Genomic DNA, 13708 nt, shown 5'->3' with positions numbered 1-13708 from the left:
AGAACTATGTAAATGAGGTATGGAAATAAAGCTTTTCTATTGGCTACTTAGTTGAATCTTGGTACTAACCAATCAGACAATCGGACTTACTCCCCAGGAAATGCCTATAAAAGCAGCAGTGTTCTATCTGCTTTCAGACTTGGTTTGTTTTGATAAGTACTCTTTTTTTGTTTGTTTCTTTTCTGTTTATTTTGCGATGTCTGGACGTGGCAAGCAAGGTGGTAAGGCTCGGGCTAAAGCGAAGTCTCGCTCTTCGCGGGCCGGTCTCCAGTTTCCCGTGGGCCGAGTGCATCGCCTACTTCGTAAGGGCAACTACGCTGAGCGGGTCGGGGCTGGCGCGCCGGTGTATTTGGCGGCGGTATTGGAGTACTTGACGGCTGAGATACTGGAGTTGGCTGGTAATGCGGCGCGCGACAACAAGAAGACTCGCATCATCCCACGCCACCTGCAGCTGGCCATCCGCAACGATGAGGAGCTTAACAAACTGTTGGGCCGCGTGACCATCGCTCAGGGCGGGGTCTTGCCGAACATCCAGGCGGTGCTGTTGCCTAAGAAGACCGAGAGCCATCACAAGGCCAAGGGCAAGTGATTTGACAGGGATTTGAGTTTCCGGAAGTGCTTTCAAACCCAAAGGCTCTTTTCAGAGCCCCCCACTATTTCAAAGGAAGAGCTAACACCACTTGGAATATTAAAGGAAAAGGAAGGTAAGTTAATTTTTATCCAAGATAACAAGAAGTGGAAGAAAAATCTCTCTAGATCTTTAGAAAAGGCTCTCATTGTTACTAGAAATCTGCCTCTCTGCAGAACGCGGTAAATCGGTTAAGGTCTAATGATCCACGAAGTGGTTAGGCATTTCAGACAGTCGAGTGATCTGCCTTTAGTCAGTAAAGCCTAAGCACGGTTTAACTGCAGGGGTGGATATACGGTGGTCTCAAATGAACATGCCGAGTGAAATGGCCAGAACCTCTTAGAAGCCTCGTTCTAGGCTGCAGACAACCCGTCTTTCCTAATCCCGCAAGGGAGTTAGACTCTCTGCTCCCGCTAACTTTCAACGTATCATCTGAAATTTACCACGTACTGAAAGGGGCTTTTGAAAAATTGATTACCTAGAGTTAACATAATGGTAGCTTAGAACAGACTGAATCTAGACTAATTGTGGCTTCTCCCCACATTTACAAATTGTGAGATTTGGGGCCAATTTCTAACCTGGTAGTTTTGTTGTATGTAAATTGGGGATAGAGTGATGGTGTTTCCATTGATTTTTTTTTTTTTCTTTCGACAAACCGCTTAACACCTGTAACCTAGATTAGTGCCTGACATTCAACGAACTATAGTTAATAGAGGTTCAAACGCCTAGGCCCCTAACGCAGCCCCAAAAGGGATAGAGTAGGGCTGCAGGCCTCCCTAAAATAGTTAACTACTAGGGATCTGGTAAGTTAGCTGCTCCAACCCAAAAGTGTCGATCTGGTACTGTGCAAAAATTCCTAGGATCCTATTTTCCGGGATTGAGTCTCATCAAGTAAACGTTTCTTCCGCATGACTCAGTTTGTGCTTGGATGAGTAGGCAAGGAGCCTGAGTAGGCCAAAACTTGGGACCTGTGCGGCCCAGGGTAGACGCACCCTCATTCAAACATCTCTGGAGCTTCACTGAAGCATTTTGCGTGGCATCAGTTCTTTTGGAGCGTTCAGATCCGAGTGTGTGGGGAAAGAGGATCTAAACAGAATCTGGTTCCCGTGAACGCACTTTTCTCATTCTCATGTTGGCAGACACTTTGCGGTCTTGAGGCAGCCTCCATCCCTCTCTTCCCCTCCTCCCGCGCATCCCCCTACCCCCCACCCCCACCCCGGCCTTGAAACTACCAGCCAAAGAACCGGGGCTAGAGGGTCTGGGTGTTTGGTGAAGGCGGGAAAAGAAGTGAGCACCTTGATGGCCGCACGTTAGAATTTCCTTAATTTTTAAGGATAGCAGGAATGAAAATCAGTTTGGGGAAGGTCCGGCCTCACAGCATTTCAGGTAGGGGTCCACTGAGAGGACCGGGTTCTTTACGCCCAGCATTTCTTGTATGTTGGAGAACTTGGATCCTTAGGTTGCAATTGCTTTATATAAGCCTTGGGATACTTTTCATTGACTTTCCAGGTTGCCTTTGAACCCAGCTCCAACACTTAACTAGGTGGGTGACCTTGGGCTAGGTGCTTAACTTCTCCCAGCGTCCATTTCTTCCTGTATGCCTTTGCTTGTCTTGTGATGAAAAGAGTGGATTCAGCAGTGTGTGTTCTGAAATTAGAACGCGGGGTGCTCAAGTAATGGCCAACACTTAGTAAGCACTTACTGTGTGTCAACATGCTTCCAGCATATTAATTTAACCCAACAATCTTAGAGATAAGTACTATTCCTATCCCAATTTTAAAGATGAAGAGACAGGAAGACAGCATAAAAAACTTGTCTAAGCCCCAAGGTCAGGAAGTCAATACTTCTAACCACTGGCAATTTTATAACCAACTGCTCCCTAAGAGGTTGTCAGAATAATGAAAGGAGTAAAAATTCAATACATAATTGATTTAACTTTGCCCACATACCAGAATGTTACTAATTGTATCGTAAACTCTGTGAAAAATTTAAGAGAAGGAGGAGAGGTAATCTCCCTGGAATCTACATAAGGGAGGGAGGTAAATCCTGACAGTGTGCTAGCCACATATTTTTGTGTTAACCAATATACTTTTGATTTAGTATGTGACAAGTGAAACAAGGGGACAAGTGGGGAGATGGTTTAGTAAAGAACCAAAGGAAAAAAAAAAAAAGAACCAAAGGACTTGATAAACTAATTTATTGTGGTAGGTGAAGAAAGGAGTTAGCGAGGACTTGAATTCTCCCCTCTGGGCTCCAATAACAAAACTTTGTTTTGGATTACTTAAGAGTGAATGATACATCGTGTTAATTTTGTGTGTTTCACTGAGACCTCCTTAAAGTCAAGGACCACATCTTGTTAAATTGTTGATAGTCAGCATAGACCCTGGCATACAATAAACACTTGATAATCGGACATTGAGTAAATGTTGAGCTGTGTCAGTGGCTGGGCCACATTGAGTAAATGTTGAGCTGAGTCAGTGGCTGGGCCATCAGGAAGTACTTTGTTCTAGAGGGTCAGTTTATTACCAGAGGAGACATTAATTACATGCCAGACTAAAGGCTGCTAATAATATCTTCTCTTACCAGTAGAAAATCCCTTCTGAAAAATCCAATTTGCATTGGCAACTTATTTTGGGAGCTTCAAAGAAACACAGAAGGTGCCAATTGATAACCTCTTACCTAAAAGGTACTGCTAAGAGGCTATTCCCTAAGCAGAGGACATTCCTCACAGCTCTGGCCTAGCTTCCCCTCTCCAACATAGTTCTTCACCTCCTACTTTGAAATGTCACTGTTTATATCCAAAAGCCCTAGTTAGCACTTGGGAAAATTCTCTAGTGGGCAATAAACTCTCAGTAGCTTTAGTTGGTTTCCAGCCCTTGAGTAGGTCTCCATCTACCATGCCTCAAGGGTCCTGGAGAGAACCATATAAATTGGGGCAAGTTGATGTGAATCGTAAACCCAGGGCTTCCAGTTACTGAAGACACCTGGCCACCAGGGACAAGATATGTATCAAAGGGATTTATTGAGATGTGAGGCTGAGACAGAATCATCATTCAATTATATAGCATATTCCGAACAACACAGATCACTTTGATACAGCATCGCCAAATAAAAAATCTTCTTTAAAATTTCCAAATAATCTGTGCAGCAATATCCTTTCCTTTACTCCATCCATTATCCATTCACATTCTATTTTTAAAATGTATCATTTGAACTCTTTTTTACAAGTGTGATAAATTTTATAACCAGTTGTAAAAAAAAATTGTATATTTTAAGGTTAGAAGTAGGTTACCTTCTAGGGATTTGTCGCCTGTTGAGCCTGAATTATAATTATAAATGTAAATATTCCTGTGAAGTATAATGCATGTGGGTTACTAGGAAACATTAGGAATTTAATTGAGGAATCCCCGTACATACCAAAATTGAGAATAAGGGCTCACATGTAGCCCCAGTATTCTTCCCTCTCTATTTTATTTCAGTACCTTGATCTTGTAGCAAAATAAGATTAGCATCACCAGGAGATCTACCAAAAGGCAGATTACAGTCTATATTTATACCCATAAAACTGTATCATTAATAAGTAGACAAATTTATGAAAAAACTCAATAAGTATAATCATTATAACGCCAAAAGAATTTGGAACGTAACATGTATACTTTAAAATAAAACGAATTCTAGGACATGGAATTAATGTAGTCATATTGAAAAAAATATCAGAAATTCATTGGACTTAATTAGATTACAGTTGTTAGCTAAGTTGTAGTTTAGGCAGGGTGATAGGACAAGCATCTGTTAAGACCTAGACTTACACGAGTTACTTATAATTGAGGTTCTTTCTGAAAGAAGCAAGTGTGCTAAGTTTCAGGGTCTCTGCTGTATGTTGCTTGTCTGCCAGTTGGAGCTTAAACTTTTACCACGTTCCTCACTCTCACAGCACCAGGCAGCAGCAGCTGAGCATGTCTATTCTTCCCTGTACTCAGTGATAGCCTGAGCTGAAAGTACAGGCCCTGACTTTACGCCATGACAAATTGCCCTTGCATTCAAAATCTATCTCAAAATGGCTCTATCTGAAAATGCTCTAAATTTTAGAACCTTGGAGCTCAGTACTAGCCCCTGTTTACTCTGTCTCCTTGATGATTTTTATCAGTACTGTAGTTTCAAAGTCTGTCTATATGCAATAAACTTCCAATTTTACATCTCCAGTCCTGCTGTCTTCCCTGAAATGCAAATGTGTGCATACAGATTTCTACTTGACACCTTCGCTTGAAGCCCTAACGGACCTCTCAACCTAAATACATTCAAGACACAAGAGTTACATTATGCTTCCTAAGCCTGTTATTCCCTCCAATCCTCCCCAGCTCAGTAAATGACATTACTGTAAGTCCATTTATTCGAGCGAAAATTCTAGGAATGAGCCTTGCTCCCTTTCCTTCATCTCCACAAATCCAAACTATCTGTAAGTCACTTCACCTATACCTTTAATACATATCTTAATTTATTTACCATACTCCTTACCATGACCTGAAGAGCCATCCATGACCACCCTGGCCTCTGCCCACCTCCCTGACTTCATCTCCATCTCCCTGTCCAGCTACACTGATCTCTCTTCCACCTGCCAAGCCCTTTGCTGCTTCAAGACATTTGTACTGTTGGTCTCTTTCTCTGCAATGCCCATCCTCTGATTTTTCTTCTGGCGAGCGTGTTCTCAAGCTCTTCTCCAGACAGGCCTATCTGAAATAGACCTACCCAGATGGATTAAAGAGCTAAGTATAAAATACAAATACTAAATGAAATTTTAGGGACACACTTTGTATAAATTCAGTTTTGTATGTGTGTATTTTGAGGGGGAGGTGTCATTATTAAGCCAGGCAGGAAACACAAATGCCATATAGGAAGGGACACAGACCACATAGGACAAAAATAAACTTAAGATGCAATATTCCATAAAAAGAGTAGAAAACAAGCAGTAAATTGGGATAAAGGATTTGTAAAACATTATACACAAAAGGTTAATGACTTTCATTTACAAGGAAGACCTGCAAGCTGCTAAGAAAAGGGCAAACAATAATAGAAAAAAATTACTGAACAGGATATTTTATACCTTTTATTAAATTCAAATAGTGCATATGAGAAAAAACAAACCAAAATACATAGAACTGTTCACCTTCCTAAAAGTTAGGTTATGCATCTCATAGCCACAAATGAATAGCATTTCCCACCTATGGATAGACAACCACTAAAACCAATAATACCTAGGATGCTGAGGATGAGGAAGGAGTGCCACAGTCATATTATCTTTTGAGAAAATTTCCTGGCAATATATATTAAAATTTATTAAGACACACTCAACCTTTCGTAATGCAAAGCAATATCAGATAGATAGATAGATAGATAGTAGAAACTAGGGAAGAGACGGTGTCTACCATCTAGAAATAAAAGCCCCATTATGTGAGGTTATATGAGGAGATCTTGTTAACCTGTGTAAACATGTGTGTAAAGTGTTAAAAGGAGCATGAATTAAGTTTGTAACTTCAAGTATAGAAAGTAAAATAAAAAAGCAATCTCCCGGGCTTCCCTGGTGGTGCAGTGGTTGAGACTCCACCTGCCGATGCTGGGGACACGGGTTCGTGCCCCGGTCCGGGAGATCCCGCATACTGCGGAGCGGCTGGGCCTGTGAGCCAGGGCCACTGAGCCTGCACGTCCCGAGCCTGTGCTCCGCAACGGGAGAGGCCACGACAGTGAGAGGCCCGCATACCGCAAAAAAAAATAAAAATAAAAAAAATAAGTAACCTCCCTCTGCTCACGTCTCACTCCAAGTTACTTTCTATCAATCATCTTGTTGAGATTCTTTAAAATACATTCTAAGATTTTATTTATCAGCTCCCTTGTTGTTTGCCTCTCCCCATTATACTCTCTGTTTCATGAAGTGAGACCTGGTCTGTGACATCCTAACATCTAACAGAAGGCCTGGGACTCAACTCGCTGGTGAATGAACCAGGGAATGGATATTGTAGCCCCAAAAGCCTTCTCAGAGCCCAGAAAGCACATGGTTATCTGAATTTCTGTGTAAAAATGCCCACTAACCATTGTTAATGCACTGCCTACTGCCCTATGCAGCTACCAGGACCGCAGTGAAATTTGGAAGTACCATATACACCATTTGTTTTCCACACTCTACCTTTTGCCAGGTTTCTGCACTAACCTCACCAGACTTAATGTTTCCTGATAAGTCTCAGTGACCCAGGAAGCTCAGTTTCCTTTAAGGGCCTGTCTTCTCTGCTGGCTGATACCATGTATAAAAGAATCCTCTTTAATACCCTACTGGGTCTGTGGTTACTAATGCTTGCTTAGAGTCATGGAAGGAAAAGGGTCACACAGCTGATGTGTGTGACCAAATCAATGCTGTTTCATCCCCTTACAATGCCTGCTCTGCACATAGGGCACCTTGGTGGCTTTTACAGTCTAATGCTGGATTATACAGTTTACACGATCATCTACAGGGTAAGTTTGTTGAAAAATTCTATCATACATCTCCACTCCCTGGCATGTCACATCCTCAGTAAATACTCAGAATGAATCCTCAGAATTAATGTGTTGGCAACAGAACTTATATCTGCACGGAAACGGAATAATCACTAAGCCGCAGGGATTTGTGAGTTTATTTCCGGGTGATGTATCTTTTTAGCTACCACTCGGTTTTAAATTCCAGTTGCTACATTTGGAGGGAGATACATGACTGGTACTTGAGCTACTTTGTCCAAGATAGACCACTGGCCACATGTGGCATTTTAAATTTAAATAAAATAATGAAATTAAAAATTCAGGTACTCAGTTGCACTAACAATATTTCAAGTTGCTGGTGGCTTCTACATTGGACAGATAGATGTAGAACATGTCTGTCAATGCAGAAAATTCTATTTGGTAGCACACCGGGCTAGGTACTTTTTGTCCCTCTGGGCTAACATGTTCAAGTGCACTTAACCAGCTCCCTCCAGTTAGCATCTGAGGATACAGTTGCCTGATAAAATATAGGATGCTCAGTTAAATTTGAATTTCAGTTAAGTGACAAGTAATTGTTTTAGTATAAGTATGCCCCCAAATGTGGCATGAGACATGCTATAATTCAACAAAAGATGTTGTTTATCTGAAATTCAGATTTAACTAGGCATCTTGTATTTTTATTTGCCAAATCTGGCAACCCTATCTGAAGAGCGAAATTAGAGCATTTCCCGGGGAGGCTGGGTCCTCTTACCATGGGGAGTGTGTATATGAGGAAATGAAAAGGGCTGATACACAGAATGAACCAAACTCATTATGAGGAAAGAGGTTTGTAAGTTTTTCTGCATATGTTGAGGAAGGTTAAGAAAGAAGTTCCCAAATACATTTACTTTGGTTTCTTCTCTCCCCTTAGGTTTCAAAAACTTCTCACTACAAAGAGATGCCTAGATCCAGAGTGTCTGTCAAACTCATCAATTCTCAGAAATAAATGGATTGGCATCTGTGTTCTGACATCATTGATTGATTCTGTACCTGCAAATTTTTTCCTATTAAAAACTTACTTGGGTTTCTTTCTTCGTGTGTACTGTGTGTCTTCGGGATAAAGAGAGTAAAAGGGAAGGGGTGGTAAATATTATTGTGGAGAAGCTCTCTTTAGTACAAAATGTACCTAATTTCTTGAATAAGTAATACATTCACAGGGTTCAACCAAATCAAAATAACAAGGTATATGTTGAGAATCCACTCCTCACTGGATTACCCCACTCTCCCTAGGTAACATTATTTTCCTTGTGTATTTGCCTATTGTTAATTCGTGCTGATGTGAGTCAAGAATGAACGCATGTTTTATCTCCCCCAGTTTTCATTCTTAAAAGATAGCAGACTGTATACACTTACTCTTTTCTATAACAGTATATCTTGGGAAACTTTCCAGATATGAACATAGGGGACATCCTGTACACTGTCTCATGGTATTGTACTGTGAATGCATCACAAGTACATCACAGTTCATGTAACCTGTCTCCTGTTGGTAGGCACATAAAGCAATTCCAGAATAACAAACCCTGATGTACAGCAAGATGGAAATTGTTCTCATATTCCTCTGGGATGGTGGAAAATGAACAGAAATTCAAGTCACTCTTGGCTTGGACTCAAGGTTCTTCTCCTTAAAAACTGTGGCTTGAGGCTTCCCTGGGGGCGCAGTGGTTGAGAGTCTGCCTGCCGATGCAGGGGACACGGGTTCGTGCCCCGGTCCGGGAAGATCCCACGTGCCGCGGAGCGGCTGGACCCGTGAGCCATGGCCGCTGAGCCTGCGCGTCCGGAGCCTGTGCTCCGCAACGGGAAAGGCCACAACAGTGAGAGGCCCGCGTACCGCAGAAAAGAAAACTGTGGCTTTGGCCAAGCTCATTTTGAACCCCAGTTTCTTCATCTGTAAAATGGAGGTAATACGTACCTTAATTAACTATGAAAATGAAAAAAAAATGTTTGGAATTCTAAAGAACAGCACAAACAAAATTATTTAATTTTTCAACACTACTTCTTTTGTGAGAGTTATATATAATAAATTGTAATAGGATCAGGCTCCCCAAATTCCAGCCTGGCATGAAAAAATGAAATATGGTACCAAGACAGAGGAAGATAGTTTCATTAATTACCTGGTTAAATGGCCATTTCCTCACGCAGGAGTTAGAAGGCACACCCTCCCAATCTGCCTGCCCCTTTGCCCCTTCTGCTCTTTCCTCTTAAGTCAAGGTCAGGTTTTAAGAATGTTTCTGCTACTCTAGTGTCTGTGTGTTGGGGACTGGGGGTCTGGATGGTCCACTGCTGTATTGCCAGCTCTCAGCTGGTGTCTGACATTGCCTGGCATGTACTAATCACTCAGGAAATAGCTGATAAATTCCTAAGGCTGGGTTGTAAGAAGGACACACCCAACTTAGTCTTAAAAAATACCTATATAAGTCTATACAAAGTGGTTTGTGTGTGTACACACATACATATACATATGCATGTACACACAGCACAGACATGCAGTGAAATATTCTGGAAAGACATGCGAATCTGGAATGAAAATACTTGGGTCTGTATTCCAGCTCTGCCATTTACCAAGTGTCTGACTGGGAGTGAGTCACCTGCCATCCCTGAAAAATCAGGCTTTTCATCTGTAAAATGGGATAATAGCACCTCCCAGAGTTTTGAAAAACCAGTCAAATGAGAGCACGTGAGAAAGCACTTTGTTCCTTGTAAAACCTAACATAAACACGTGCAAGCTTATATAAAGATAGAAGTAGAGATAGAAATGATCTCTCACCTGTTGATCCATTCACAAATGTGGGCAGTTGAAGAGGATGTTGGGATTCCCAAGTTGGGATTTGCCAGCTTCCACCTGCAGAGATTGAGGTGACTTAGGTTGTGATAAGCCAGACCACTGCCTGCTTCGGGCAGCCACTCCCCCATGGCCGGAGGAAGCTTCCAGAGGAGTGGGCCTGGCAGACATGTGGTGTTGAAATGGCAGTGGATGCACCCACTCACCTGCCACCAGATCTCTTCCATGTTCAGAAGCAGCAGCCCCAGTGGACTGGGTGGGCATTTCAAACTCAGCTGAGCCACCTTTCCAAGAGCAGAGACTCCTAAGACAGGGATGCTCCAAACTGTGCCTACTCCATTTGGGGCTCAGCTTGACTCCCTGGATATGGAGAATCACCCCTACTGGGTACCTGTGCAACTTTGGCAGAGAAAAGAAATATGTGGAAGGCCATTAAGGAAAGGGGCCCTAGATACAGTGGCTCTTTGGGAGGAAAGAATAAAGGAAGGGGAGAACACAGAAGGAAACTTCGATTTCCTTTAGCTCAGTCCTTCAGGCTGTGGATGAAGAGACTGGGGCCCTGAGCAGCTGGTCTCTGTGTGGTCACAAAACAGACCAGTGGTTTGTGCACGTCACCCACAGAGTTATACTTCTGCCCTCGCTGTCTTCATCCTCTCAGGCCTCCACTGGAAAATCTACATGTCATTTTGAACCTTCCTTGCGTTCTATTCCGTGTTCAGGGTAACATCGGTAGCCTGGAATTGGCCATAGCGGGAGTATTTACACAACAAGAACTGGCTACAAATCAGTATTTGGGGAGTTTTCCTGGAGAATCAGTTGTTAAACGTTTACCAGCACACCACTACCTTAAACGTCCTTTGTTTCTACCCCATAAAGATACTCTCATACCTCTCACGACTCTGTCTCCGTCTCTCTCTCGTGCACACATGTTGCCTCACGCTATTGTGCTGTTTTCCTACCTAAAAGGGTTCTGTCTCACCTCCCAAATGAGCCCCATGTCTCTGGGCTGATTTAATTCCCACAGTCCTATGATCCACACCTATTGTGGATTCTTCTGCATTGTTTCCCATCTGCTGGGTTCTCATATCGACTTTCCAAATTTTATGAGGAACCCTGACACACTCTTCTCACACATCCTCACCTGCCTCACCCCTCACTTCCTTCAAGCTTTTGTTCAAATGTCACCTGCTCAGTGAGACCCTCCCTAGCCTTCCTCCTACTCCCAGAGGGGAGAGATGCCTGCTGGGAGGGTGGCCAAGGTCTGGTGGAGAGTGATGCTGGGAGTGTGGACTGTCAGTACAGCATGGCTAGGAATGCCATGAGCAAAGGCACTGCTAGGACACAAGCAGGGCTATTTAACCATTGACCCCAGGGATTTCCTCTGGGTTGCCTGGCAGTGAACTGGGAACAATGGCTGCTTCTCTCCCTGTGGGAGAATCAGCCAATGTTCTCAGGTGCTGGGAGGCTGGTGCTCCCAGCTGAAACCCTCACAGAAAAGCTTTCTTCTCCTATTCAAGTCTGGTCTCATGCTTTCTCTATGAAAAGGAACAGCACAGGCACTGGGTCCCCTTCTGGAGCACAGCCCCTCTGTGCATCAGGCTGTCCCCTTCCCTGGCACGTGACTCAGAGCTGCAGGAGAGCAGGCACTGCGCATCTGCCGACTTCTGCCCACGAGTTCCAGCAGACACAACAGACACTGTGCCTGCCAACCAGACAAAAGCCCAAAGTACGAAGACCTGTTAGGAGGAGTTAATGACCTCTAGAGGAGGGAGTCGGTGGGAAGGAGTGGCTATAAACAGCTTTCATTATGGGCTGAGATCGAACTTTTTAATCATTATTCTAATCACCTTGTGTCTCATCTTCTCAAATGTTCTTCATGAACGCTACAAACCAACAGCTCTTTCTGAAATTTCTTATTTATCCCTTTGTATTCCTCCCCCACCCCACCCCCACCCCCGCCACCCTTCCTTTTGTCCAATGTTTTCCCGCTCTCTTTCCTCTCCATTTAGCATCAGCTATTTTTTAAGGAGCAATTTTTAAAAGTACGTTGTTTTCATACTAGGTGGTCAGTGTTGAAATACGTGGAGACTCTGCCACCGATGCACTCCGCGGATGCCCCAGTGGGACCCAGTCACTCAGGAACTACAGGCTCAGCTCGGGTTTCCGGTGCCGGTTCCGGCATCTGTGTTATGGAGCCACAGAACGGTCCTCTGGCTCCATCAGTAAGAACCACGCCACTCAGATCTCACCTGTGACTCAGAAGCTGTGCCTCAGAATCAGACAAATATTCCTTGTTATCCAAATTTACTGCTATCAAATCCAGAGTTGGGGGCTTCCCTGGTGGTGCAGTGGTTGAGAGTCCGCCTGCTGATGCAGGGAACGCGGGTTCGCGTCCCGGTACGGGAGGATCCCACATGCCGCGGAGCGGCTGGGCCCGTGAGCCATGGTCACTGAGCTTGCGGGTCCGGAGCCTGTGCTCCGCAACGGGAGAGGCCGCGACAGTGAGAGGCCCGCGTACCGCAAATAAATAAATAAATAAATAAATAAACTAGAGTTGGATTGGGAGGAATGTTGTTCCTACCTCACTTCGTTAGATTGTAACGCTCACTCAAGCACTAACTCATTCTATTTAATCTTCATAATGTCATGAGGTAGGTGCTATTATTGTCCCATTTTGTAGATTGGGAGACCAAGGCACAGAGAGATTACCTAACTTGCCCAGGTCATGTACCTGGTAAAAAGGACGGATGGGGGAAGTGTGCAGGTGAGAATAAGACACACACAGGGAATCAGCTTCATAGTGTTATTGGGAAGCCAAAAGAGGTAATACAGGTAAAGACCTCAGAAGAGCGCCCAATCCGAAGGGTTAGTTGCTGTTTGCTGCTATTACCGTAAAAGTAATGATCTAGTGGTCTAGTAGCCCAAAGAGCTAAAAACTGCCTGTCTCTTTGGAGGCTTTGTTTGCTTTAATTTGGTTATTTGTTACACCAATTTTATATTGTTCTCTGGACTTTAGTCTTTAAGAAATACCCTGGGCTCGTCAACATGTTCCACCGGGGCCTCCCATTGGTGAAATCTACTGGAAGCCAGAGAGCAAGGGAGCCTGGGAAATGTAGTTTCCAGTGACAGCGGCTTCGGAGAGTAAACAGGCAAACGAGGGAAACTTTCAGAAATTCAAACAAATATTTCTGCAAATCTGATGCCTGAGCATGAGACCTTGTATCTGCACTCAACCAGAGGTACACTTCTATCTTTAAGTGCAGAAAGGAGCAGAAATAAGGCCCTGCTCCTTTTTTTATTTTTTAGGTGAGTTATGATATTCTGTGAGAGAAAGAAGTGGGTATACAATTTTCAGAAAGCAAGAAGGCATTTGACTTTAAACAATTTACTCTTTTTATTTGTACTCAATCCAAATGAAGTGACTGCAACTTTGAGGGCTGGTTGTTTTGAGTTCTGGAACAGTGTGAAATAATGAAAATAAAAACACAGATGTGGCCATCCATCAGACCCTGCTTTGCAACCCTACAATTGCAACCCTACAATGCGACCTTGAGCAAATTATTTTCCCTTTTCATCTTCAGTTTCCTTGTCTGGAAAATGGAGCCAATGATGATCACCCACCTCAGAGGATAGATGCAAAGATTAAGTGGGGATAATGTGCTTGGTACATAATAGACACTGAAAACCATGCCCTCTCTTCCCTTTATTTCCCCTTGTATGTCTTTGGCTTATCTCTGGATGTATCTGTTATCTATTGCTGC

The 13708-nt window shown here is 43.4% G+C and overlaps 1 protein-coding gene across 1 annotated transcript; it reads left to right on the top strand.

Moving 5' to 3' along the window:
- The first annotated feature begins 141 nt into the window (after nucleotides 1–141).
- Nucleotides 142–8196, top strand: LOC116762405 (histone H2A type 1-C). Its single transcript, XM_032649322.1, has 2 exons — nucleotides 142–704; nucleotides 8040–8196. Exon 1 carries the CDS (start codon nucleotides 197–199, stop codon nucleotides 587–589), a length of 393 nt encoding a protein of 130 aa, XP_032505213.1. The 5' UTR covers nucleotides 142–196; the 3' UTR covers nucleotides 590–704; nucleotides 8040–8196.
- The last annotated feature ends 5512 nt before the right edge of the window (nucleotides 8197–13708 follow it).

This window comes from Phocoena sinus, chromosome 11 (assembly GCF_008692025.1).
Source record: "Phocoena sinus isolate mPhoSin1 chromosome 11, mPhoSin1.pri, whole genome shotgun sequence".
Lineage (NCBI taxonomy): Eukaryota > Metazoa > Chordata > Mammalia > Artiodactyla > Phocoenidae > Phocoena > Phocoena sinus.
The sequence above is the reverse complement of the archived record's forward strand: the minus strand, read 5'-3'. Positions and strand labels throughout refer to the sequence as shown.

Bases quoted from the DNA above. Each gene is read 5' to 3' on its own strand.
- LOC116762405 (XM_032649322.1), top strand. From the start codon at position 197: ATGTCTGGACGTGGCAAGCAAGGTGGTAAGGCTCGGGCTAAAGCGAAG.